The sequence below is a fragment of the Odocoileus virginianus genome, chromosome 4 (genome assembly GCF_023699985.2).
Source record: "Odocoileus virginianus isolate 20LAN1187 ecotype Illinois chromosome 4, Ovbor_1.2, whole genome shotgun sequence".
NCBI lineage: Eukaryota > Metazoa > Chordata > Mammalia > Artiodactyla > Cervidae > Odocoileus > Odocoileus virginianus.
In genome coordinates this window covers 77,366,077-77,392,199 of record NC_069677.1, presented here as the reverse complement: position 1 = coordinate 77,392,199, position 26,123 = coordinate 77,366,077, and the positions used below count along the sequence as shown (strand labels likewise).

The following is a 26,123-nucleotide window of genomic DNA, read 5'->3' as shown; positions in this document are numbered from 1 at the left end:
CCCAGAAACCTAGCAGGGAATCCCGACCAGGACCCGCGCCTGCGCGGTGGCGCCCGCACCAACTCCTTCCCAAGACCCCCGCATCCTGCGCCTGCGCACTAAGACCCGCTTCCCGCAGACCACCGACCCTGGAGACCTTTTGTTCTTCAGTCGCTCAGTCGTGTGTCCGACTCTTTACGATCCCATGGACTGCAGCACGCCAGGCTTCCCTGTCCACATCTCCTGGAGTTTGTTCAAACTCATATCCATCGAGTCATACCTTTTCTTGAGTGCTGCTGTCCATGAGGTCACAAAGAGTCGAACACGACTGAGCGACTGAACAACTGAGAGGCGAGAAACTGGTTCATAGTTAAACCCGTTGTCTCTCCCTTCCCATTCTGTGAACTATAAACCTTCTGACCCTACAGACAAGGGACTCTGTCCTGGGGGTTTCCCTGGCGCTGGCTGGCGACCGGGTCGCCGGAGGGTTGTGGGTGGGCGCACCCGGAGACCACGTGGCGGACATCCGCCAATCAGCGCGCAGACCGCACTTTGCGGCTCGGCTTCAAACAAACTACCGTGAGGCGAGAGTGGCCTGTGGGGCCCCGCCCCCTCGCCTGGGTCTGGGGCCCCGCGAGACGGCGGACGGGTGGGGGCGCCGAGAGCGGGGGCGGGGCGCAGTGGTCGAGTGACTGCCGGCCTCACCTATTCGGGGTGCTAGCCGCGGAGCGGTGGATCCCGCAGCCGCTAGGCGGGGGCGAGGGCGAGGGGCGGCCTGGCCGGCGGGGAGGGGGAGCCCGCGGCCGGGGGACGCGGAGGGAGGAGGGGGCGGGCTCCCAATCCAGTTCCATCCGGTTCTCCCACCACCCCCGCCTCGGGTCCCAGCAGCTCGGGCGGCGGGACGAGCGGCAGCGGTCAAGCTACTCAGCTTCGCGAAGGCTCTCGGCTCTCGCCCGCCCCGCCGCCACGATGCCCAAGAGGAAGGTAAGCAGTGGCCGCGTCTCGCACAAGCCGACTCCGCCGCGCGGCCGTCCTCAGAGCCCCGCGAGGCCCAGGCCCGCCGCTTCCTCTGCAGCGCTGGGCTGGGGAGGCGACCGGACCTGCGGTGAGCGGGCGGCCGGAGGAGCTTGGGTGGGCGATCCGAACGGTGCGGTGAAGGCCGCTGATGTCACGCGCCCGTGGCCGCTGGGCGTCAGGGCAGTATTGTTCGCGAGCTGCGCCCATCGGTTGTCTCTTTCTTCCTGCAGGTCATCTCCGCGGAGGGGTCAGTAAAGGAGGAGGTAAGGCGCCATCCCGCTCAGTTCCCATGGGTGGTCTCGGTTTGCACCATACAAGCATTCTTTGCTCGTTTTATATCCTTTCAAAGCTCAAGAGGAGATTGGCGAAGCTATCAGCTGTAGGTAAAGCAAGGCCCCTAACCTCTCTTTTTCTTGGGGTTCAACCCAGGGAAGAAATTGAGTGTTGTTAGGTGTTGGCAAACAGTAACTGTGGTTTCAGAAGGTGAATTTTAAATGATTATAACTAGGCTCAAACATGTTTACTAATCAAAGTAGGAACCATCACAGTCAACACGTTGTTGCCAATGAGAAATGTTTGTTTATTCCTTTAGTTTATAAAACCCTGATTTGGGATTCCATGAACTCTTGGAAAACATTTTCTTAGTCATTCTGGTTGTGGAAACAGCTTTTGTGCAAATAGCTGTCAAGAAACTTGAAGAAGTGGCTGGCAAGAGGGTAGGTAAATATGGCAGCAAATTAGGCAAAACTTTGTAGCCCAATGCATAAAACTTCTGAAGCATGGTTGTGCCACCTATGTCTCTGGCATTGTCATGGAGAATAATTGGGCCCTTTTTGTTGACCAGTGCTGGCTGCAGGCTTTGCATTTTTTGGTGCATCTCATCGATTTGCTGAGCATACTTCTCAGATGTAATGCTTGCACTTTGGATTCAGAAAGCTGTAGTGGATCAGACTGGCAGCAGACCACCAAACAATGACCATGACATTTTTTTTGGTACAAGTTAAGGGATTCCTCTTGATCCAACCACTGAGCTGGTCACTGCCGGTTGTTGGATAAAAATCTAGTTTTTGTGGCTCGTCACAGTTGGGTTGAGATACGGTTCATTGTTGTTGCATTTAGACAGCACGTCAAATCACGACTCTTTTGATCTGAGGTCTGTTCGTGAGGCATGCACTCATCGAGCTCTTTCACCTTTCCAATTTGCTTCAAATGCCAAATGACGGTAGAATGGTTGATGTTGAATTCTTGGGCAACTTTTTGTGTAGTTGTAAGAGGATCACCTTTGATGATGCTCTCAGTTGGTAGCTGTCAACTTCTGATGGCCAGCCACTACACTCCTCATCTTCAAGTCCCTTGTCTCCTTTTTGAAACTTTCTGAACCACTACTGCAGTGTACTTTCCTTAGTACCTGGGCCAAATGTGTGTGCGATCCATTTTGAACTTGAATAAAAAAGTCACTCTATTTTGCTTTTTCTCTTAACAGCACTTTTGTAGTATAAAATAAATAGCAAGTAATAAATCATAACAAAAATTTAAAAAGCGATAAATGCACATTACATTCATGTATAGCATGACCTCATTAATTTTTGAATGTATCCCTATATCAAACAGCCAAGTTCAACAATGCAAAACCACAGTTACTTTTGCACCAACCTAATAACTTTACCTTTTACAAATCTGCTCCTTCAAAAGTGGAAATGAAGCCAAATTGGCAGCAGGAAAGGTAGGTTTCAAACTCACCTTTAAAGACCATGGTGTCTTCGAAATGTTCCAGTGCTGCTAATGCATACTGCTGGCCACTGACATCTTGACTGTTAGTATCTCAAAATCAACCAGAGTTTGGTGTCATAGCCTCTTAAAAGTAGGAGTTTTATCTTACTCACCACTTTTTAAGTTTGTGTTATAATAGGTTCACTAAACACCGTTGTTTCTGGTCTGGGTAAGATGTAGTAGATATAGTCACTGTCCTGTGGCTTCCCTAGTGGCTCAGGGGTAAAAATCCCCCTGCAATGCCGGAGCCTCAGGAGACGTGTGTTCTCTCCCTGGGTCAGGAAGATCCCCTGGGAAAGGGAATGGCAACCCACTCCAGTGTTCTTTCCTGGAGAACCCCATAGACAGAGCAGCCTGCTGGGCTACAGTCCGTAAGGTCGCAAAGAGTCAGACATGACTGAAGCAACTTGGCACAGTCATTTACCTGGCTTATGGTAATATTAATATAATGTATCAGATTAACGCTACTGCAGAATTTGGGAAATTTAAGACAGCTGAAAATACTGAAGAATAACCTTCGCTTACCAGGGAAATCCATTCTTTCCATTGTGTGCATTTTGGTTAGTATATCTGTTGGTTACATGCTTGTACTTCCTCATACGACAATATCAGCAAAGCTAGGGCTGAGGCCATGAAACGGGGAATGTGTAACTTTTTGCAAGGAAGGTTCCCAGGGCAAGATCAGGGGTCATACCTATGTGCAGGGGGAGATCAAGAGGTGTGTTCTTTGAGAACATGACCAGCAATCTTCTAAAATTATTTTATGTACAGTAATGTGTATTATTGATAAGTCATGTTGCTTTTTGTGGCCCTGTGGACTGCAGCATACCAGGCTTCCCCGTCCTTCACTGTCTCCTGGAAATGCTCAAACTTAAGTCCATCGAGTTGGTGATGCTAACCAACCATCTCATCCTCTGTTTCCCCCTTCTCCTTCGCCCTTGATCTTTCCCAGCATTGAGGTCTTTTCCAGTGAGCTGCTGTTTCACCTGACGTAGCCAAAATATTGGAGCTTCCCCTTCAGCATCAGTCCTTCCAATGAATATTTAGGGTTAATTTCCTTTAGAAGTGATTGGTTTGAAGCTGTCCACGGGACTCTCAAGAGTCTTCTCCAGGACCACAATTTGAAAGGATTAGGCACTCAGCCACCTTTAAGGTCTAACTTTGACATCTGCACATGACTACTGGGAAAATCATAGCTTTGACTCTTGGGACCTTGTCAGCAAGTGATGTCTCTGTTTTTTAATACTCTGTATAGGTTTGTAATAGCTTTTCTTCCAAGGTGCAAGTGTCTTAGTTTCATGACTGCACTCACTGTCCACAATGATTTTGGAGCCCAAGAAAATAAAATCTCTCACTGGTTCCACTTTTCTCCCTTCTAGTTGCCATGAAGAAATGGCACCAGATGCCATGATCTTAGTCTTTTGAATTTTAATCCAGCTTCTTCATGCTTCTCTTTAGTCCTTATCTAGAGACTCTTTAGTTTCTCTTCACTTTCTGCCATTAGAGTGGTATCATCTGCGTATCTGAGGTTGTTGATATTTCTCCTGGCAATCTTGATTCCAGCTTGTGATTCATCCAGCCCAGGATTTCACATGATATACTCTGCATAGAAGTTAAATAAGCAGGGTGACAATATACAGTTTTGACATACTCCTTTTCCAATTTTGAACCAGTGGATTGGTCCATGTCTGGTTCTAACTGTTGCTGCTTGACCTGCATACAGATTTCTCAGGAGACAACTATGTTGGTCTGTCCATTTCTTTTAAGAATTTTCCACAGTTTGTTGTGATCCACATAGTCAAAGCTTTAGCATAGTCATTGAAGCAGAAGTAGTTGTTTTTCTGGAATTCCCTTGTTTTTCTGTGATCCAGCAGATGTTGGCAATTTGATCTCTGGTTCCTCTGCCTTTTGGAACCCACCTCGTGCATCTGGAAGTTCTCAGTTCACATACTGCTGAAGCCTACTTTGAAGGATTTTGATCGTTGCCTTGCTAGAATGTGAAATGAGCACAGTTGTGCGGTAGTTTGAACATTCTTTGGCATTGCTCTTCTTTGGGATTGGAATGAAAACTGACCTTTTCCAGTCCTGTGGCCACTGCTGAGTTTTCCAAATTTGATGGCATACTGGGTGCAGCACTTCAACAGCATCATCTTTTAGGATTTGAAATAGCTCAGCTGCAATTCCGTCACTTGCTCTACTTTTCTTTGCAGTAAGCCTCCCTAACCCCGACTTGACTTCACACTCCAGCATGTCTGGCTCTAGGTGAGTGACCACACCATTGTGGTTATCTGGATTATTAAGACCTTTTTGCATAGTTTTTCTGTGTATTCTTGCCACCTCTTTTTAATTTCTTATGCTTCTTAGATCCTTAGTGTTTCTGTCCTTTATCATGTCCATCCTTGCATGAAATGTTTCCTTGATAACTAATTTCTTGAAGAGATCTCTAGTCTTTCCCATTCTATTGTTTTTCTCTCTTTGGGATGGTTTTGGTCACCACCCCCTGTACACTCTTACAGACTTGTCCAAAGTTCCTCGGGCACTCTGTCTACCAGAGTCTATTCTTTGAATCTATTCATCATCTCCACTGTATAATCATAGGGATTTGATTTAGGTCCTACCTGAATGGCCTACTAGTTTTCCCTACTTTCTTCAATTTAAGGCTGAATTTTGCAATAAGGAACTCGTGATCTGAGCCATAGTTAACTCCAGGTCTTGTTTTTGCTGACTGTATATAGGGTCTCCATCCTTCACTGCAAAGAATATAATCAATTGATTTCAATATTAACCATCTGGTGATGTCCATGTGTAGAGTCATCTCTTGTGTTGTTGGAAAAGGGTGTTTGCTATGATCTGTGTATTCTCTTGACAAAACTCTATTAGCCTTTGCCCTACTTCATTTTGTACTCCAAGGTCAAACTTGCCTGTTACTCTGGGTGTCAGTTAACTTGCCTAGCTTCGCATTTCAATCCAGTGATGAAAAGGATATTTTTTGGTGTTAGTTCTAGAAGGTTTTGTAGGTCTTCATAGAACCGGTCAACTTCAGCTTCTTCAGCATTTGTGGTTGGGGCATAGACTTGGATTACTGTGATGTTGAATGGTTTTTCTTGGAAAGGAACTGAGATCATTCTGTCATTTTTGAGACTGCACACAAATACTGCATTTCTGATTCTTCTGTTGACTCTGAGGGCCACTCCATTTCTTCTAAGGGATTCTTACCCACAGTAGTAGATATAATGGTCACCTGAATTAAATTTGCCCGTTCCCATCCATTTTAGTTCACTAATTCCTAAGATGATGTTTTCTCTTGCCATCTGCTTGACCACGTCCAATTTACCTTGATTCATGGACTTAACATTCCATGTTCCAATGCAATACTGTTCTTTACAGCATTGGGTTTTACTTTCTTTACCAGATATATCCGAAACGAAGTATTGTCTCTGCTTTAGCTGAGCCTCTTCATTATTTCTGGAGCTATTAGTAATTGTCCTCCACTCTTCCCCAGTAGTATATTGGACACCTTCCAACATGGGGGTGGCTCATCTTTCAGTGTCATATCTTTTTTTCATTTTTACATAGTTCATGGAGTTCTCGTGGCCAGAATACTGGGGTGGTTTACCATTCTTTTCTCCAGTAGATCACGTTTTGTCAGAATTCTCTACTATGACCTGTCCTTCTTGGGTGGCCCTGTGAGGCATGGCTCATAGCTTCATTGAGTTATGCAAGCTTCTTCTCCACAACAAGTCACTGACCTGTGAAGGAAAGAAGAGAAGTGAAAAGCAAGGGAGAAAGGGAAAGGTTTACCCAGCTGAATCTAGAGTTCCAGAGCAACATGAAGACCTTCTGCAATGAACAATGCAAAGAAATATAGGAAAACAGCAGAAAGGGAAAAACTAGAAATCTCTTCAAGAAAATTAGAGATATCAAAGAAACATTTCATGCAGAAAAGGGCACAATAAAGGACAGAAATGGTAAAGACCTAATAGACACAGAAGAGATCAAGAAGAGATGTCAAGAATACACAGAAAAACTGTTCAAAAAAGATCTTAATGACGCGGATAACCACGATAGTGTGGTCACTCACTCAGAGCCAGGCATTCTGGAGTGTAAGGTAAAGTGGGTCTTAGGAAGCACTGCTTCAAGTAAAGCTAGTGGAGATGATGGAATTCCAGCAGAGCTATTTAAAATCCTAAGTGATGATGCTATTTAAGCTCTACACTCAATATATTAGCAAATTTGGAAAACCCAGCAGTTGCCACAGGACTGGAAAAGGTCAATTCATCCCAATTCCCAAGAAGGGCATTAGTAAAAAATGTTCAAACTACTGGCCAGTTGCACTCAGTTCCCATGCTAATAAGGTTATGCTCAAAAGCCTTTAAGCTAGGCTTCAGCAGTACATAAACTGAAACTTCCAGATATTCAAGCTGGGTTTAGAAAAGGTGGAGGAACCAGAGATCAAATTGCCAGGATTCACTGGATCATAGGGAAATCAAGGTAATTCCAGAAAAACATCTATTTCTGTGTCATTGACTACCATAAAGCCCTTGACTGTGTATCATAACAAACTGTGGAAAACTCTTTAAAGAGATAGGAATACCAGACCATCTTCCCTGTCTCCTGAGAAATCTGCATGCAGGTCAATAAGCAACAGTTAGAATCTTTTATGAAACAACTGACTGGTTCAAGACTGAGAAAGGTGTATGACAAGGCTGTTTATTGTCACCCTGCTTTTTTAATTTATATGCAGAGAACATCATGGGAAATGCTGGGCTGGATGAGTTACAAGCTGGGATCAAGATTGTTGGGAGAAATATCAACAACCTCAGATACACAGATGACACCACTCTAATGATAGAAAGTGAAGTGGAACTAAAGAACATCTTGATGAGGGTGAAAAGAGGAGAGTGAAAAAGCCAGCTTTAAACTCAATATTAAAAATCTAAGTTCATGGCATCTGGTCCCATCACTTCATGGCAAATAGAAGGGGGAAAGGTGCAAACAGTGACAGATTTCCTCTTCTTGGGCTCTGAAATCACTGTGTATGGTAACTTCAGCCATGAAATTAGAAGACGATTGTTTCTTGGCAGGAAAGCTATGACAAACCTAGACAGTGTATTAAAAAGCAAAAACATTGCTTGGCTGACAAAAGTTTGTATAGTCAAACCAGTAGTCATGTATGGATGTGATGGTTGGACCATAAAAAAGGCAGAGCATCAAAGAAATGATGCTTTTGAACTCTAGTGCTGGAGAAGAATCTTGAGAGTTCCTTGGATAGCAAGAAGATCAAACCGGTCGATCCTAAAGGAAATCAACCCTGAATACTCATTGTAAAGACTGAAGCTGAAGCTCCAATACTTTCCTCACCAGATGTGAATAGCCTACTCTCTGGGAAAGACCCTGATGCTGAGAAAGATAGAAGGAGAAGGGGATGACATAGGATGAGATGGTTGGATGGCATTACTAATTCAATGGACATGAACTTGGGCAAACTCCAGGATATGGTGAGGGATAGGGAGGCCTGGCATGCCACAGTGCATGGGGTCACAGAATTGGACACAACTTAGCAACCAAACACACACACAGAGTGGAGTGTAAGAATTTTAGTGTTTTTCCAATAGAAGGTTCTGTTTTGTGATCAGGGAAGGTATAGGCATAGTATGTCAACTTGGAATTTCTCAGACCAGAAAAATTGGAAGAATGCTGTACGAAAATTCGGTAAAGGGAAATTTCATGAAGGTGGGGAAGAAATAGTGGATCTTGTTGCAAAATATCTGCATGAAAAGTTTACTATTATAGTGTATCTTTATTTGCTTTTTCAGTAAACCAGTTGGCTGAAATAGTATGCCTATTTTATGTTACATCTTTCTTATTTATCTGGTTTTATTTTGATCTCCCCTAAAAGTTTTTTGTTGTTGTTAATAAAAAGAGTTCAGGAACTTCCCTGTGGTCCAGTGGTTAAGACTCCCAAGTTCCTATTGCAGGGAGCCCAGATTCCTTCCCTGGTTAAAGAACTAAGATCCTACATGCTGATCTGAGCCGCCAAAAGAGGGTGGGGGGAAGAAAAGATTTTACTTCCAGTTGGGCTTTGGACATCAGATGTAAATAATGTTTTTCTTCCTCCCATGGAGAGGCCAACAGGTAAGTTTTTGCATGTTCCTTGAGAAACAAACCTGTTGGTTTAGTTTTCCCAAAGGAAAAATGATGAGGAAAGGAAGGAGCTTTTTTCCCTTTAGTTGTCTTTGTAATTGATCCATTTTGAAGGCTTAAACAGAAGGTAAAGCTTTTGGTATCTTTAATACCATGATGCAGACATGTAGATTTATTTTGTTTCCTCTTGCTTTCTAGCTATTAGTTAAAAGTAGTATTATTTCAGTACAGGATATGTTTAGTTTTAAGGTTTCACATTTGTATGTTACTATGATAGTGATTATAAAATTAATGAGAAATCGAAAAGAAATAAGATTGTTTAAGAATAAATACAGAAACAATTGTGACACTTCGTAGTATCAGTGTGTGTAGCAGTGTTGTCCCAAATCTGTTTGTTATTAGGTAATTTATTATTTATTCTAAAGATACTGAATTGCTAGTGGTTGTCATGCTGTCACGTATGAAATGCCACTATTGGCACAGAATCTATTCCACTGATTTTTTTCCCCCATCTTAGCATTGAAGTTGTGAGATCTGCTTTTGTAGCTGTTTAATGCAGGTATTGGTCAGTATTGTAAAACTCATTAGTGACTTAATTTGGCTGTTAACTACCTTCTCTACTTAAAGGAAATAAATATTTGTTACATTTCTCCTTCCCCATTGGTGAATGGTATCCAAAAATACTGTTGTATTGATTGGTGCAAAAGTTATTGTGGTTTTTGCATTGTTCAAATTTTCCATTTGATATTGGAGTTCTTAAATGTGGTTTTGTTATACATCACTTTAATGGGCATTTCTTGATTTATGTTTTTTTCCTAATGACTTACTATTTGCTGTTTATGTTGATTTTAGACTATGGAAATGATGTTAGAGAAAAAGCAAATTCGAGCAATTTTCTTGTTCGAGTTCAAAATGGGTCGTAAAGCAGCAGAGACAACTCACAACATCAACAATGCATTTGGCCCAGGAACTGCTAAGGAACGTACGGTGCAGTGGTGGTTCAAGAAGTTTCGCAAAGGAGATGAGAGCCTTGAAGATGATGAGCGTAGTGCACGGCCATCAGAAGTTGACAACGACCAATTAAGAGAAATCATTGATGCCGATCCTCTTAAAACTACACGAAAAATTGCTGAAGAACTCAAGGTCAACCATTCTACAGTCGTTCGGCATTTGAAGCAAATTGGAAAGGTGAAGAAGCTCAATAAGTGGGTGCCTCATGAGCTGACTGAAAATCAAAAAAATCATCATTTTGAAGTGTCATCTTCTCTTATTCTACGCAACAACAATGAACCATTTCTCGATCGGATTGTGACATGCCACGAAAAGTGGATTTTATCTGATAACTGGCAACAACCAGCTCAGAGATTGGATCGAGGGAATACTCTGAACTTGTACCCAAAAAAGATCATGGTCACTGTTTGGTGGTCTGCTGCCGGTCTTATCCACTATAGCTTTTTGAATCCTGGAGAAACCATTACATCTGAGAAGTATGCTCAACAAATCAATGAGATGCACCAAAAACTACAACACCTACAGCCGGCATTGGTCAACAGAAAGGGCCCAGTTCTTCTCCATGACAATGCCCGACCACATGTCGCACAACCAGCCCTTCAGAAGTTTAATGAATTGGGCTACGAAGTTTTGCCTCATCCGCCACATTCACCTGATCTCTTACCAACAGACTACCACTTCTTCAAGCATCTCGACAACTTTTTGCAGGGTAAACACTTCCACAACCAGCAGGATGCAGAAAATGCTTTCCGAGAGTTTGTCGAATCCCGAAGCACGGGTTTTTACGCTACTGGAATAAACGAACTTACTTCTCGTTGGCAAAAATGTGTTGATTGTAATGGTTCCTATTTTGACTAATGAAGATGTGTTTGAGCCTATTTATAATAATTTAAAATTCATGTTCCAAAAGTGCAGTTACTTTTGCACCAAATAAACAATTTGTTGTTTATAAGCCACCCAGTCTATGGCATTTTTGTTACAGCAGCCCCATCATATTAAAACACTTCCTTTCCATATTTGGAAAGGCATACTTCACTGGGAGCAGGAAAGAATAATGTTACCAGGTTCCTCCTGGCTTAATGTTCTTTTTAAAATAACAGTAAGTACATTGGACTGCTGGAAAGGAAAGCTTGTAACAATAATAATGCCAGTGATCTTGTAACAAATATTTATACAGTCATACATCCATAAATACAGTCATGTATCCATAAAGTTTGCACGCAGGCTAGAAACAAGCACTGCATGATAAGATTTATATCTGTTGTTCATCCTTGGGCTCTTTGTGTTGCAGCATTTCTGGCCAACTTATTGAACAGAGTGGTCCTCAAGACCTCTCGTATCAGGGCCCATATCTTTGTTCTCTGCATCCCTTACATCTCATCCTTCGGCAGCTTGGATATCCAGCATAGTAGTGAACAGAGGCGTTTAAGTCTCTGACCATTGTCTCCCCTCTCACCTTCTTTTGCACGCTGGCTCACAGCTGCCCTTGTTTATATTCAGTCTTCACCACATGAACAAACTGGCCCAGAGACTGGGCTTCTTGGGATGCAGTATAGAACAGCCCAGCACAGTAGGGTTTGGAACTCACTCTGCTTCTTACCTTCCTTTCTACTCTCTAACTTGAGTCTGGTTCCTCCCTACCACTTGCTGAAGTGGGTCCATCAGGAACAGGTGGTGACACTTTCCAATCCCTGGTTGACTATCACATCCGTTTGGTTTCAGCCCCCAGAGCACATCACTTCTTTCAGCTCTGTCCTTCCCCAGAGCTCCAAACCTGCAGATCCAACTGCCTGCCAGACTCGGGATATTTCCCAAGCCCTTTACAGTCAGTGTGGCAACACCAAGCCCACCTGCTTCCCCAAAAGCTCCCTAGGTCCCTAGCCTGGCGAGTGGCTCTCTAACCACACAGCCTACTAGACACAGGTGATGATCAGCCTGTTCCCCTCTTTGTCCTTCCTCACAGGACCCTTCTTTTGTTCAGGCATCCACTCCCATTCTCGGCCCTATGCCCAAATCCAGGATTGGCTTGATTTTCTCTAAGGATGTGCCATCTCCCTTCCATGTGACAGTTCCAACCAGTAATAAAGGCAACTAGTCAGGGCTTAGGATAAAAGAGACATGCTTTTCCTGGATGCTGTAAATCTACATGTAACATCTGGAGCTGCACTTTTGGACCACAGGTGAAGTCGGCTCAGGAGGGAGGAGTCAAGAGCATGACAGACGGCAGGAAAGAATCTGTGACTGTGATAATACAGTAAGCCACTGAATCCCCCAGTCTGGAACACTGTCATGGTTTTGCTTATTTAATCTATTTGCTTATTTTTCGTGTTGATCTGGGTTTCTCCTAACCAAAACTCTCGTCTCTCACCCACCCAATCCACTGAAGAGTCCTGTCAGCTACCCCCACCAAAATATGTCCCAGACCCTCCCTCCACTCATTTCCATCCCCACAGCCAGCATCCTAGTCATTTGTTGTCTAGATAACTTTTAACATTTTAAAATACTTACGTGGCTGCACTGGGTCTCAGTTGTGGCAAGCAGGATTTTTAGTTGCAGGGTGTGGGATCTGGTTCCCTGACCAGGGATCTAACTCAGTGCCTCTTGAGTTGGGAGCTGGAGTCTTAAACACTGAACCACCAGAGAAGTGTCTCCTAGACAACTTTAAAACCTCTCCTGGTCTCCCGTGCCTCCTCCCAGCGATCAGACTTCACATCCCAGCCTCTCAGCCCAGCCCCCACTTGGGAGTCCAGATCGATGACTTCAGACCCTCTCAGAGCTCCATCACTGCTCTCACACCCTGGCTGCTGCCTTCCCTAAGCACAACACATTTGCCTCCTTCCTAGACACCAAGCTTGGTCCTGCCTCAGGATCTTTGTGGGAGCTGTTTTTCTCTGTCCAGAGGCTTCTCCCTCAGATCCCCCAGAGTACAGCTCATCTCACCCTTCCCTTCTCCCCCTTGGGATCTTCCCGAACCATCCCATGTACAGCAGCCCCCTTCTGCATGCCTGCAGCACATTCTATATTAGGACATTGCTTCCTTCAAGGTGCCGTCACCATGGGAAAGAATCTCGTTACTTTCCTTATTGGTATTCCCACTGGAGCAGAAGCCCCAGGAGGACAGGCACTTAATTCCTGTGCCTGTCTATCCGTAGGTCACTCTTTCCCTAGGTTGAGGACAGCACCTGGAAAGGGGTAGGCAAACTGTTGCCTCTTATCCATTCTTTCTCAGTTCCCCTCAGAACCTTCTCTGTCACCATTTCTGCCCTACATTACACTTGTAATTCTAAAATTCCTGCTAGCACGTCCTGACTAGCCTGAATCAATGCATGATTTTCCAAAGTGGGTCACGTGGACCCTGAGTAGCGTGGTGGTGAAAATACTTTTGTGAATGTATACAAAAGTCCTGTGGGTTCTTGGGGAATTTTAAGACGTTTGTGTGTTCACGTGATCATCTGACATTCTGCATCACCCAGCATAGATTCCCACTTTTGACCAAGCATTACCTATTTTTGTGCATGTTTGGGGTGTGTGTTTATATTTGGCATCAAGTGTGACCAGCTTTCCACAGTTTATGGGTAATAATTAAAACTGTAGAAACGATTTTAATTCATAAATAGTGTATATCACATGAAACCCAAGTCATACCACAGAAGGCCAAGTGAAGGATGGCTTGTCAATTACACACACAAGGTGCCAGAACAATCTCTGCAGAGACCATACGGGCCAAATACCATATGCATGCAGCAATTTGCTTTTAGCAAAACTCATTCTTGTTAATGTTACTGGTTTAAATTTTACTGGTTTTGTAGAGATTTGGGGAGACTCAAAAGTTAGTTCTAGCTTTATAGTTATCTAAAACCGCTAAGTGTTAAACATTTCAACCTTAAGTTTGTAAAGGCATAAGTGGACTTTATAACAGCAATCATTTCAGCCAGGGGCTTACTGGGGCTTGAAAGCACATTTGTTTTATACAGTATGCACATGATGTGTATATATATGTTTATTCATTGAAACATCCTTTGTGGGAACAAAACACTGGGCACAATTTGTAAAGTTCAGTCAATGCAGAATTTGGTTTTAAAATCTTTGGTACAAGGATTTCCCTGGCTATCCACTGGTTAAGTCTCTGAGCTTCCAATGCAGGGGGCAATGGTTATCCCTGGTTGGGGAACTAAGATCCCATATGCCATGTGGCATGGCCAAAAAAAATAATAAACATTTGGTACATCTATACGGTACACTTCAATGCAGCAAGAAAAAGGAGGAATCTTAACAAGAACTCATAGGAAACAAACTCCATTAACTGAAAAACACAAGGTGCCAAACTGAAAAATAAGAAGTATATATTATATATACACATATTTAAATAAAGCCTTCTGGAAGGATCCACAAGCAGCAGCACTGGCTCCTCCTCGAGACAGCCAGACCTCTGGGGGAAGAGAAGCAGAATGGAGACTTCTCTGGGAAGCATTTGCTCTTGTGGAATTTTGAGCCACATAATTATTTCTTCCAAAAATAAACAAATATAACAAGTGGCATCTATAATTACGTGTGCTTACAGACAGGCAGGTCAAACTATAATGCCTTCAGAGGCTTGGCAGAAGACAGAGGTGAGGAAAATCCCCAGGGCTGGGACCCCGACACACTAGAAAAAGGAAGCCGCCTTCCAAGCTGACCTTCACTTGTCAGAAGGTCAAGTGCACTGTGGGATCACACACAACGGAGACCAGGAGAAGCTGGAGAGCCCTATTAGTAGGTGAAACTACCTGATCTTGGCATGTTACAAAAAAAAAAAAAAAATTTTACAGGCTTCACTGCTGACGTCTCTCCAGAAATACACATGCACAGCTCAATGAATATTCACAAAACAAACAACAGTACAAGTAACATACAGGTCAAGAAATACAAGACTGTGGAGAAGGAAATGGCAACCCACTTCAGTATTCTTGCCTGGAAAATTCCATGGACAGAGGAACCTGGCAGGCTACAGTCCATAGGGTCGCAAAGAGTCGGCCACAACTGAGCACATCAACACATACTGTAATCTTAAATGGTTGTTTCCTGTTGTATTCTTACCAAAAGAGTTTGGGACTTCCAGTTCTTCCATATCCTTGACAGTATGTTTAGTCTTTTTAAACTTTTGATGTTTTAAATAAATGTGTAGCATTAAAAAAATAAATACAACACGGGATTTCCCTGATTGTCCAGTGGTTAAGACTCCAAGCTTTCACTGCATGGGACCTGGGTTCAATTCCTGGTCATGGAACCAATAACCCACATGCCACTCGGCCAAAAATTAAAAAACTAAGTTGAGCCAAGATACAAAAATACTAAAAAACAACCTTTTTTAAAATAGAAGATGGCCAGCTCCCTGAAGCCCTCCATTGCTCTCTCCCAGTCACTAGCACCCACCCACCTCAAGTACTATCCTGACTTAGACACACTGGATTTGTTTTGCCTGCCTTTCTGTACTGTATGAACAGGATCACACGGTACTGTGTCTGGCTTGCCTCTCAGTACTGTGCTTGGCCTCATCTTGGGTGGAGCTGCAGACAGCCGTTTCTCATTGCTCATACTTTCCCACTTATCCATTCTCTTGTTGGTGGGCATCAAAGTTGCTGCCACTTGGGTTTATAAAATAGTTCAGTTATGAATATTCTATTTCATGTCTTCTTGTCAACAGATGTAAGCTTTTTTTTTTTTTTTTTTTGGTATGTTTTTGGAGTAGAGTTACTGAGTCACAGAGTATCTGTTTACTTTTTTAAAAAAATGCTAAGAGTTTTCCTACTGTGTTCCAGTCGCTTCACATCCTTGGTCTTGGCAACTTTAAGAAAAATCACAAGTAAAGCAAACACCTGTGGGCCACCCATCTGTCACCTCTGGCCTAGCCCATCGTCAGTTCTCACAGGAGAAAGACCTTCATGAGGCTGAGCTCTCAGCATGTCATTCCCTTAAGACCTTGTGGGATTCCCTAGTGGTCCAGTGGTTAGGAATCCTGAGCTCTCACTGCTAAGGGCCCAGGTTCAGTCCCTGGTCAGGCAACTAAAGTCCCACAAATGGACAGCAGGGGGAAAAAAGAAAAAACAAACCTTGCAATGTCTCCCACTCTAACAGCCAGATCACTTAGCCTAGCATCCAGTGCTCTCTGCAGGATGCCCTTCTCTTTCCTGCCTCTTTTCACTAATCTTCCCTTCCCACTGTCAGTGTGTCCATCCATGCCACTCTAAGGGTTCTGCATGGCTGTCTCATTCTGCTAAGAACCTATGCCTTGGGATGTTCCATCCCTTTCAGTGGCTTCCTCTTCCACTTAGTAATTCAGGCCAATTTGTGTATTAATACTTTTCTCTCCACTGAAGTACCACCCACATTCTTGGAATTAAGTCCCTCTAACCTAGGGATTATCACAACCACTGGCAGAGGGTAGGGGCTCAGTACATGTTTGTGCCACAAACTTGGAGGCTCTCTGATGCTATTCTTTAGAATAAATATTTATTTGTGTGCACCAGGTCTTAGCTGCAGCATGTGGGATCTAGTTCCCTGACATGGAACTGAACTGGGGCCCCATGCACTGGGAACAGGAGTGTTAGCCACTGGACCACCAGAAATCCCAACGCTATTATTTTTTAATGTATATAGATAGGAGCGGGGGTTGGGGGGGTGGGTAAACAACCTGTGAGGGAAAAGAATATGAAAAAGATTACATATGTGTGTGTGTGTGTATAATTGAATCACTATTCTATACACCTGAAATGAACACAACATTGTAAATCAAATATACTTCGATTCTGAAAGAATTATTAATTGAATATCTAAGGTTCTGGGGATGAAGTGCTGTGATGATTAACAGGGTTCCTACCCTTATGGAACTCCCACTCTTGTGAGGGAGACAGGCAGCAAATAACTAAACACATAAAGCAATTATAGAATATGATCAGTCATAAAAGAAATACTGCAAAGTGACGTGGAAGGAACTGAAAAGGGGGAGATTACATTAAAGAGGGACAGGATTGCCAGAATAGATCTCAAGAAAAAATTAGGGTTTTTGTCCAAAAGAAGATAAAGGTAAATTTTCATTTTTCCCTACTCCCCCAACTGTTCTCACAGGCAACCAATCGCACCAGCTCTCTGGGCATTTTGCTGAAGTGGCAGGCATGATTCTTTACCCCTGCACCATTTGGGAAACCCCTTAGTTTCCGGATCAAGAATCAAACCCACACGCCTTGCAGTGGAATCCCAGAGTCTTAACCACTGGACCGCAAGGGCAGTCCAAGACTTTCTTGAATGAGATGGGAAGGCAGTGGTTATTGGTCAGGAGTTGAGAGTCTGACTAGTGGTTTCGAAAATTCACTTCTACAAAGAGCAGCCTCATTCTTTTTCACAGTAGCTCATTCTTCCACTATGTGAAAGTGTCATGGTTTATCTGGAGCTCTCCAGTGGTGGTCTTTCGGTCTGTTTTGTCTGTTTTTTCCTCTCCGTGAATTTCAGTTAACAATGTTCTGCTTAAAAACTTCTGCAGTATCTCAACTGGTCCTTACAAGCAAAATTTTCTTATTCAGTAAAGAAACTGAGTAACGTGCTCTCACTGGTTCCCAGCTTAGACTCCCAGCGAGAAGTTCTTTTTTCCACCTCAGAAAGGTAGTTGGGTCAGGAAGTGGTTAAAAAACAAGAACTGGGTGGGCGTTCTTGCCTTTTCACCTCAGTGCAGGAGAGGATCGGCCGGCCAAGGGATCTGAGAGTGGGTCCCCGCGTCCTCGGCTTGGTGGGTATCGGGATTCAGGCGCCTACTGAGCTCCTGAATGAACCGCCAGCACTCCCAGCCCCTCAAGGAACGGATGACTTTTTAAAAAAATCTATACGAAAGGACCAGACCAGGGGAATCCGGTTGCGAATCCAGCGCCGTCGCAAAGATCCGCGCCTGCGCAGTGGCGCCCCGCGCGGACTTTCCTTCCCACGACCTTCTATCCCGCGCCTGCGCATTAAGACCTGCTCTCCGCAGGCCAGCAAGACTGTAAATCTAGTAGATAGCTTTTCTTACCGACTGAGGTGGGGGAAATTGGTTCGTAGTGAAACCCGTTGTCTCTCCCTTCCCATTCTGTTAACTATAAACCTTCCAACCCAACTGCCCCTACAGAGAAGGGACTCTATCCTCGGGGCTTCCCGGGAGCTGGCTGGCGACCAGGTAACCCGGAGGGTTGTGGGTGGGCGCACCCGGAGACCACGTGGCGGGCGTCCGCCAATCAGCGCGCAGACCGCACTTTGCGGCTCGGCTTCAAACAAACTACCGTGAGGCGAGAGCGGCCTGTGGGGCCCCGCCCCCTCGCCTGGGTCTGGGGCCCCGCGAGACGGCGGACGGGTGGGGGCGCCGAGAGCGGGGGCGGGGCGCAGTGGTCGAGTGACGGCCGGCCTCACCTATTCGGGGTGCGGGCCGCGGAGCGGTGGACCCCGCAGCCAATGGGCGGGGGCTAGGGCGGGGGGCGGCCCGGCCGGAGGGGAGGGGGAGCCCGCGGCCGGGGGACGCGGGGGGAGGAGGGGGCGGGCTCCCAATCCAGTTCCATCCGGTTCTCCCACCACCCCCGCCGCGGGTCCCAGCAGCTCGGGCGGCGGGAGGAGAGGCAGCGGTCAGGCCACTCAGCTTCGCGAAGGCTCTCGGCGCGGCGCGGCCCTCAGGCACTCGGCTCTCGCCCGCCCCGCCGCCACGATGCCCAAGAGGAAGGTGAGCAGTGGCCGCGTCCCGCACACGCCCACTCCGCCGCGCGGCCGTCCCCAGAGCCCCGCGAGGCCCAGGCCCGCCGCTTCCTCTGCAGCGCTGGGCCGGGGAGGCGGCCGGACTTGCGGCGGGCGGGAGGGCTGGCGCACGGCGGCCTCGGTGCTGCGTTCTGGAACGTTCGGCAGCCCGACGAGTCGGGTGCGAGATTCGAACGCGGCGGCGGGAAGCCGCTGACGTCACGCGGACGGGCATTGTTCTTGCGCGCGGACGAGCCGGGGGTGCGCGGGCACTTTTGTTCACGGGCTGTGCCCACTCGCCCTCTCCTTTCTTCCGCAGGTCAGCTCCGCCGAGGGTGCGGCGAAGGAGGAGGTAAGACCCAGCTCCGCTCCCGGGGGTGGGCTAGGTTTGCTCCGCACCGCGCATTCCTTGCTCATTTTTCTTTTTTCTCCCAAAGCCCAAGAGGAGATCGGCGAGGTTGTCAGCTGTAAGTAAAGCGAGCCCCCTAAGCTTTTTTTCCCGCGGGTTCGAACCTAGGGAAGAAGCTCAGTGTTACCTTTGTTTTTCAGAAACCGGCTCCTGCAAAAGTGGAAACGAAGCCAAAAAAGGCGGCGGGAAAGGTAGGTTTCAGACTCAGCCTTTAGAGATCATGGTGTCTTTGAATTGTTGGAGGTCTCTAACGGTCACTGCTGGCCACGGAGGTCTTAACTTTGAGACTCGGCAAATGAACCACAGTTTAGGGTCACAGTCTCCTGAAAAGTTGTCGAAGAGTTGTTTTATTTACCACTGGAGTTTTATGTTACAGTAATTTCAGTAAACAGTGCCTTTTGTCAGTTCAGTGGCTCAGTGGCGTCCAACTCTGCGACCCCATGGACTGCAGCATGCCAGGCTTCCCTGTCCGTCACAAACTGCCTTTTTTAGTATGAGTAAAATTCAGTGAATGTAGTCATCGTCCTGGCTTACGGGAATATAACGTATCCCATTAGTGCTGCTCCAGAATTTGGGAAATTTAAGACGACTGAAAATACTGAAGAATAATTTTCACTCACCAGGGATATCCATTCTTTGTGTTGTGTATGTTATGGTTAATGGTTCCCTGTTGGTGGTTTTCTGTTGCATGCTTGGCCTTCCTCTTGTGAGTATCAGAAAAGCAAGGACTGAGGCCGGGAGATGGGGACTGTGTAAGTTTTTGCATGTGAGGTTCGCAAGGCAAGGTAAGGGATCATACCTTAACGTGCAGGGGGAGATAAAAAATTATGTTCTCTGAGAACATTCCTCTTCTAAGATTATTTTGTATAGTTTATGTGAAAGTTCTCTAAATTGTTTTTCCTGACATTCTTTGAGATGATCGTAAATAGTGTTGCTCTGGCATAGATTTCCTGATTGCTTTATTCACATGGCGAGTGTTTGGGTAGTTGTTGGATATTTGTATTTTGAAAACCTAAGTTGAAACAGCAAAATATGTGTACATCATTTGTAACTCTTTGGATCTAGCATTGATTCCACCCTCTAAAGCTCTTCTTTGTTCTACAGGGGAAATCCATGGTGTGATTAACTTCTGTTAACTCAAAACTTAGGTGAAAGTTTGCTTTTAGAAGCCTCCTCTCCCCTCAATCTTTATTGTCATCTCCCCTTTCCTAAGAGTATAGGTGAAAGCTAAATACTGAATAATACCAAAAAATTTTCACATGTCTTTATTTAAACATTCTACAGAACTGAGTATAAAAATTTCAGCGTTTTTCCAATAGAAAGTTCTGTTTTGTGATCGTTTTAAAGTGGATTTAAAGAAGGTATAGGTGTAGTAGGCCCACTTGGAATTTCTCAGACCTGAAAATGAAGATTCCATACGAAAACTCAGTAAAGGGAAACTTCATGAATGCAGGGAAAATAGTGTATCTTGTTGGAAAATATCCGCAGGTAAAGTATACTGTTACTATTAGTCTTTTATTATTTACTTTTTCAATAAACCAATTGGCTAAAATGCTATGCCTGTTTTCTCTTAACATCTTTTTTATCCACCTGTCTCTGTTTTGATCTGTCCTAAAAGTTTGGGTTTTGTTTTGTTAATGAAAACAGTTCAGGGACTTCCCCGGTGGTGAGTTTGTTAAGACTCTAGAGTTCTCAATGCAGAGGACCCAAGATTGATCCCTGGTCAGGGAAGTGAAATTCCACATGGTGCACAGTGTGGCCAAAAGGAAAAAAGTCAAATTTTACCTTGTGTTTGGGGCCATTGGATGTAATTAACTTTTTCTCCCCTTCAGAGGCCAACAGGTGAGTTTTTATGTGTTCTTGAGAAACAAACCTGTCTGCTCACTTTGCTAAAGGAAAAGTGATGGCCAAAGGGAGGAGTTTTTTTTTTCTCTTTAATAAAGTAGTATTGTCTTCATAATTGATCCACTTTAAAGCCTTAAACAGAAGGTAAAGTTTTTCGTGTATTGATTACCATGCTAAAGACATGTGGACTTACTTTGTTTCATTTCGATTTCCAGCTGTTAGTAGTTAAAAGTGATATTTCAGTCTAGGCTGTTATCCATTTAAGGTTTTATATTTTTATGTTTCTTTGACAGCAGTTATGATATTAATGAGAAATCTGAAGCAATCAGAGTGTTAAACAATTATTTTTAAATGCAGAAAGTATTGTGATACTTCATGGTGTGTCTGTATGTAGCAGTGTTGCCCCAAATATGCTTTTATTAGATAATTTATTGTTTATTCTAAAGATACTCAGTTGCTGGTGGTTGACTTGCTGTCATGTATGGAATGCCACTATTGGCACAGAATCCATTCCATTGATCCCCCGCCCCCTTAGCATTAAAATTGTCAGGTCTTTTGTATCTTTGTGGCTGTTTAATGCAAGTATTGGTCAGTATTAGGCAACTCACTGGTGACTTTACTTAATTTGGCTGTTAACTATGTTTTCTACTTACAGGAAATAAATATTTGTTAGATTTCTCCTTCCCCATTGGTGGATGGTATCCAGAAATACTGTTCTTTATTATTTTAAAGTGGCATAACCTTTGAAGGTCTTTTATCATCATATACCTGTGCGTTTTCAGAGGACTCAAAAGTTGATCTTTTTAGCTGTTGATTATATATCAAGGGACTAACTGTAGCAGGATAGTCAATCTGACCTTACAATATGGTGCTTTTCTCAGGTGAATCCTTGGGACAGTGGTTATTTGACAATTTGATTGTTGTCCCCACTTAAAAGTTTGGGGGTGGGTAGGGTTACAGGGCAGGGAGAGAGCCCTCCAACCATTCCTCAGTTCCTCTGTTCTCTCCTGTGGAACTTCAGAGAATAGTGCAGAAGGGGAGTTGCTGAGGCTTTAGATGTAATTGTCTTGAGTCTGGTGAGGCTTGGTATGCAGGTGCTGTTAGGACCTCAGCATGCTGTGTGGTCCTGTTTCCTGGGGGCTGACCTTGAAGTGTGTCCTATAAGTTTGTCCTCAGACTGGCAAGCAGCAGCACTAACATTGCACCTATGGTGGGGACAATTTCTAGCAAGTCAGAAAATGTCAGTAAGTGCAGAGGTGATACTTAAATGTACTCTTACTCTTATCACAGGATAAATCTTCAGACAAAAAAGTGCAAACAAAAGGGAAAAGAGGAGCAAAGGGAAAACAGGCGGAAGTAGCCAACCAAGAGACTAAAGAAGACTTGCCTGCAGAAAATGGAGAGACTAAAAACGAGGAGGTCAGGAGTGTGTGTGTGTTGACTCTGAACAGTGGATAATGCAGCAGATAAGACAGTCTTTATAATATTGAACATAGTTTGTATTCTCCAAGTGGGCAGAATATTTTTTATGAATTTAGATCATATTTTAAATTTTACCTGTAAATGGGTTTTTTTTTTTACTGTAAATAAGAAATTGTACACAGAATTTTACATTCAGATTCACCATTTTTAATGTATACATGTTTATTAATTGCTAATGAGATGATTTTTTTTAAGATTTCATTTACTAAATATTTCTTTATGTAACGTAGGGATTTTGTTTAAACATTCTAGTCTTTTTTAATCCAAATTGCCATGTATAGATCTGTTAATGATCTTGTTAGTTTCTTTTTTTATATAAATTTATTTTTTAATTGAGGGATAATTGCTTTACAGAATTTTGTCTTCTGTCAAACCTCAACATGAATCAACCATAGGTATACATACATCCCCTTTGTTCATTTCTAATATTCTGGATGTTCCTTTTAAAATTTTTTTAATCCATTCCCTTAATTTTTCACATTTTTCTCATTTTTACATAATGAAGTCTTTTTTTTTTTTTTTTTTTCTTTTGAAGTCTTTTTTTAAAAGTAGCCACTTGTCTAGATTTAGGTAGTAACTTCGATGAATTAAAAGGGTTGATGTCCTCAATCTCTGCTTTTAAGCTCTGAAAAAAAAGATTAATTATAAGGGGAGAATGTCACCTTCTAATCCCTTTTATCAAACTATAGTTGATTCTCATTATCTGTGATGGTTGTATTCTATAAGGTTGCTCCAAGTACTGGATAGTTGCACGTAGTGGAAATACAGGGTTAGATTCTCAAAATACACTCATTGCAACATTTCCATCAGCACATCAGACCATAACCTTAAGTGTGTGTGTGCGCTTAGTCTCTTCAGTCATGTCCATCTCTTTGCAACCCCATGGACTGTACCCTCCCAGGCTCCTCTGTGCATGGGATTCTCCAGGCAAGAACACTGGAGTGGGTTGCCATGTCCTTCTCCAGGGGATCTTCCTGACCCGGGATCAAACCTGAGTCTCCTGCATCTTCTGCCTTGCCAGGTGGCTTCTTTACCACTCGAGCCACCAGGGAAGCCCCCAGCCTTATGTGTATTCCTGCTTAATACGTGTTCTTGAGAAATCATATAGAACGCAGGGCCGAGAGAAGCAGCATTGTAACTTGTGCTTCAGTGAAGCTGTCCGTTGTCGGTTTTCTCCGTATAGCACACCACAGCCTTGTTGCACATAGTCTTGGATAACACTAGACTTGTCTGGTCAACATTTTCTCCACCATGAGGACAAAAAAAAAATGATATGTGTAGCACTATTAAATAGACTGTGAAATAGATGCTTGCTTACAGTGTTAGAGCTGAAACAAGAAGGGTTAGCTGAGACTGCTTGTCAGGTGACTCATGGTTTTTACTGCTGTGTATTTGCACAAGACCATGGAAATGTCATCAGTATTGATTTGGGTTTACAAATAACTTTTAGTAAGTTGGTGAATTCACCAGTACAGAATCTACAAATATTGAGGATTGAATGTATTTTTAAGACTTAATAGTACAGTGAGGAAAGCTTACATTATAATAAATGCTAAATATTGGTGATATTCATAGCAATGACGCAGGAGTCAAATGTTTGATCACTTTTTTTCATTTGATTGCAGAGCCCAGCCTCTGATGAAGCAGAAGAGAAAGAAGCCAAGTCTGATTAATAACCACACGCTCAGTCCTGTCAGTGGTCCCTGTTTCCCTTCTTGTACAATCCAGAGGAATATTTTTATCAACTATTTTGTAAATGCAAGTTTTTTAGTAGCTCTAGAAACATTTTTAAAAAGGAGGGAATCCCACCTCATCCCATTTTTTAAGTGTAAATGCTTTTTTTTAAGAGGTGAAATCATTTGCTGGTTGTTTATTTTTTGGTACAACCAGAAAATAGTGGGATATTGGATATGGGAGGCTTTGATTGTCTTGGGTGTCAGCTTAACATTCCATAGATGGGGGGTAGCTTTTATATCCTATAATACAAAAGCATACTAAATGGCAGTTTGGAGTCAGTTGTGCATTTAATGTCCTGAACACTTTAAATTACTTCTCTTCCCATATTGTTTTGGTAGAATTATTTCCTACAGCAAACCACTTTTTGATCTTGGCTCTCCTGGTCAGAATTTTGTGCACTATACTATAACATCTTTGGTCGTGGTAGTCCAGTTTTCCTAGTAACTTGGTTAATGTGCTGTGAAAGATTGACAGTTTGGGTATGTAGTGTATATGATATTAAATTGTGAATCAGTGGGACTTATGATGTAACAACATACCAATATTTGAAGATACTGGTACTTGATATCCTGATAAGGAAAGTTTGCTCCAAATTTTAAGCTGGAAAGTCACTGGAATAACTGTTAAGAATCACAACTACATGATATTTTAGATTTCTGGTACGTATGTGAGAATTGTGTACAAATTGAAATGTCTGTGTAGTGATCCTCAAAACAACCAATAAAATCTCAGTTATAAAAAATTCCTTGAAATGCATGTATTAAGTTCTGGTTTAAATTTTATATATTTATTTTTGGCTCAGTGACTTAGAGGATCTTCATTCCCCCTCAGCAGTGAAAGCCTGAAATGTCCTGACCCTTGGACTTCAAGGGAGTTCCCTAGATTTTAAAGAATTGCCACATTTGTTCTTACAATCTTACTAAAATTTTGGAAGAGTGAAATGCTTCTTTTTTTCTATAATACTTCTACAGTGTACCTTGCAGATATTTTTGTGACTAACTTGGCTAATTGGGAAATGAGCCACTTGTCCTCTGAAGCAAAATAAATACATGATTGCTTTTCTTAAAAAGTAAGCTTTAAATACTGAGTAAGCTAGAACTACGTGTGTGTTTGCATATTTTCAAGACTTGTTTCATGTGTATTGTCCTGTTTTCCTATCTAAATAGTCTTCAGAGATAATACTGGACACCTATGCTGATTTGGTAAATGCAGAAGTGAGGCCAAAGATAGCACTTTGCAAGGGTCAGCACTGAAGAGGGAGAAGCCATGGAAGAGAGTTTGGAACTCTCTACACTTGATGTTATGTCACATGTGGATTTGATGAGTAGGATGCAAGAGTACTTCAGAAACGAGTCCTACAGGGTCATAGAACTCTGCGAAGGCCGTGTGCCATTTGAATGGCCCCATAAGATCAGAGTTCACAGGAAGTGGCAAGATGTGGCATCTTAAAAAGTGAAACTACAGAAAAAAATCCAGAGGACATTGATTTGGGTTGATCTGGTACCCAAAAGAGGGCTTTGGCAACCCTTGGAGAATGGGAAGATTCTTGATCCTGACACCAATGAAACCGTTGGTTGGTCAGTCATGTCTGATTCTGGGACCCCATGGACTGTAGCCCACCAGGCTCCTCTGTCCATGGAGTGTTAGAGGCAAAAATACTGGAGTGGATAGCCATTCCCTTCTTCAGACAGTTTGTAAGTTTTGATAGAATAGGTCAGAGTGTGCATATGCGAATTTAAAGGAGCTGAAACATTTTGCTGTGTGAATGGCTACTTCATGCAGTTTTTGGGTACCAGAATTTCTAGCAGCTGTTTTCTCACAGGTTAAGGGGTATCTAAAAAACCAGTGGGGAAATTTTAACCCTGTAATCCACCTGGCAGTGTTTATTGTACTACCCAACCATCCCACCCCTAAGAATGTGATACATGTTTACAGTCACAAGTATTCTGAACTCACTGCTATAGTAGTATGTTTAAAGAGACATTAATTTTCTAAAAAATAGTAT

The 26,123-nt window shown here is 43.4% G+C and overlaps 2 protein-coding genes across 4 annotated transcripts; both read left to right on the top strand.

The window, feature by feature from the left end:
• Nucleotides 1-472: 472 nt before the first annotated feature.
• Nucleotides 473-10,877, top strand: LOC110140454 (histone-lysine N-methyltransferase SETMAR-like). 3 transcript variants are annotated; one of them, XM_020898877.2, is made up of 3 exons: nucleotides 473-963; nucleotides 1,227-1,259; nucleotides 9,763-10,877. In XM_020898877.2, the coding sequence occupies exons 1-3, from the start codon at nucleotides 949-951 to the stop codon at nucleotides 10,777-10,779; spliced, it is 1,065 nt and encodes a 354-aa protein (XP_020754536.2). In that variant the 5' UTR covers nucleotides 473-948; the 3' UTR covers nucleotides 10,780-10,877. The 3 variants fall into 3 exon arrangements, with proteins under 3 accessions (XP_020754536.2, XP_070322881.1, XP_070322882.1); XM_070466780.1 differs by lacking the exon at nucleotides 473-963 and adding an exon at nucleotides 972-1,084; XM_070466781.1 differs by lacking the exons at nucleotides 473-963; nucleotides 1,227-1,259 and adding an exon at nucleotides 1,289-1,712.
• Nucleotides 10,878-18,447: 7,570 nt separating this feature from the next.
• On the top strand, nucleotides 18,448-24,385 carry HMGN1 (high mobility group nucleosome binding domain 1). The gene is made up of 6 exons (XM_020898884.2): nucleotides 18,448-18,634; nucleotides 18,965-18,997; nucleotides 19,083-19,112; nucleotides 19,195-19,245; nucleotides 22,190-22,318; nucleotides 24,007-24,385. Exons 1-6 carry the CDS (start codon nucleotides 18,620-18,622, stop codon nucleotides 24,052-24,054), a joined length of 306 nt encoding a protein of 101 aa, XP_020754543.1. The 5' UTR covers nucleotides 18,448-18,619; the 3' UTR covers nucleotides 24,055-24,385.
• The last annotated feature ends 1,738 nt before the right edge of the window (nucleotides 24,386-26,123 follow it).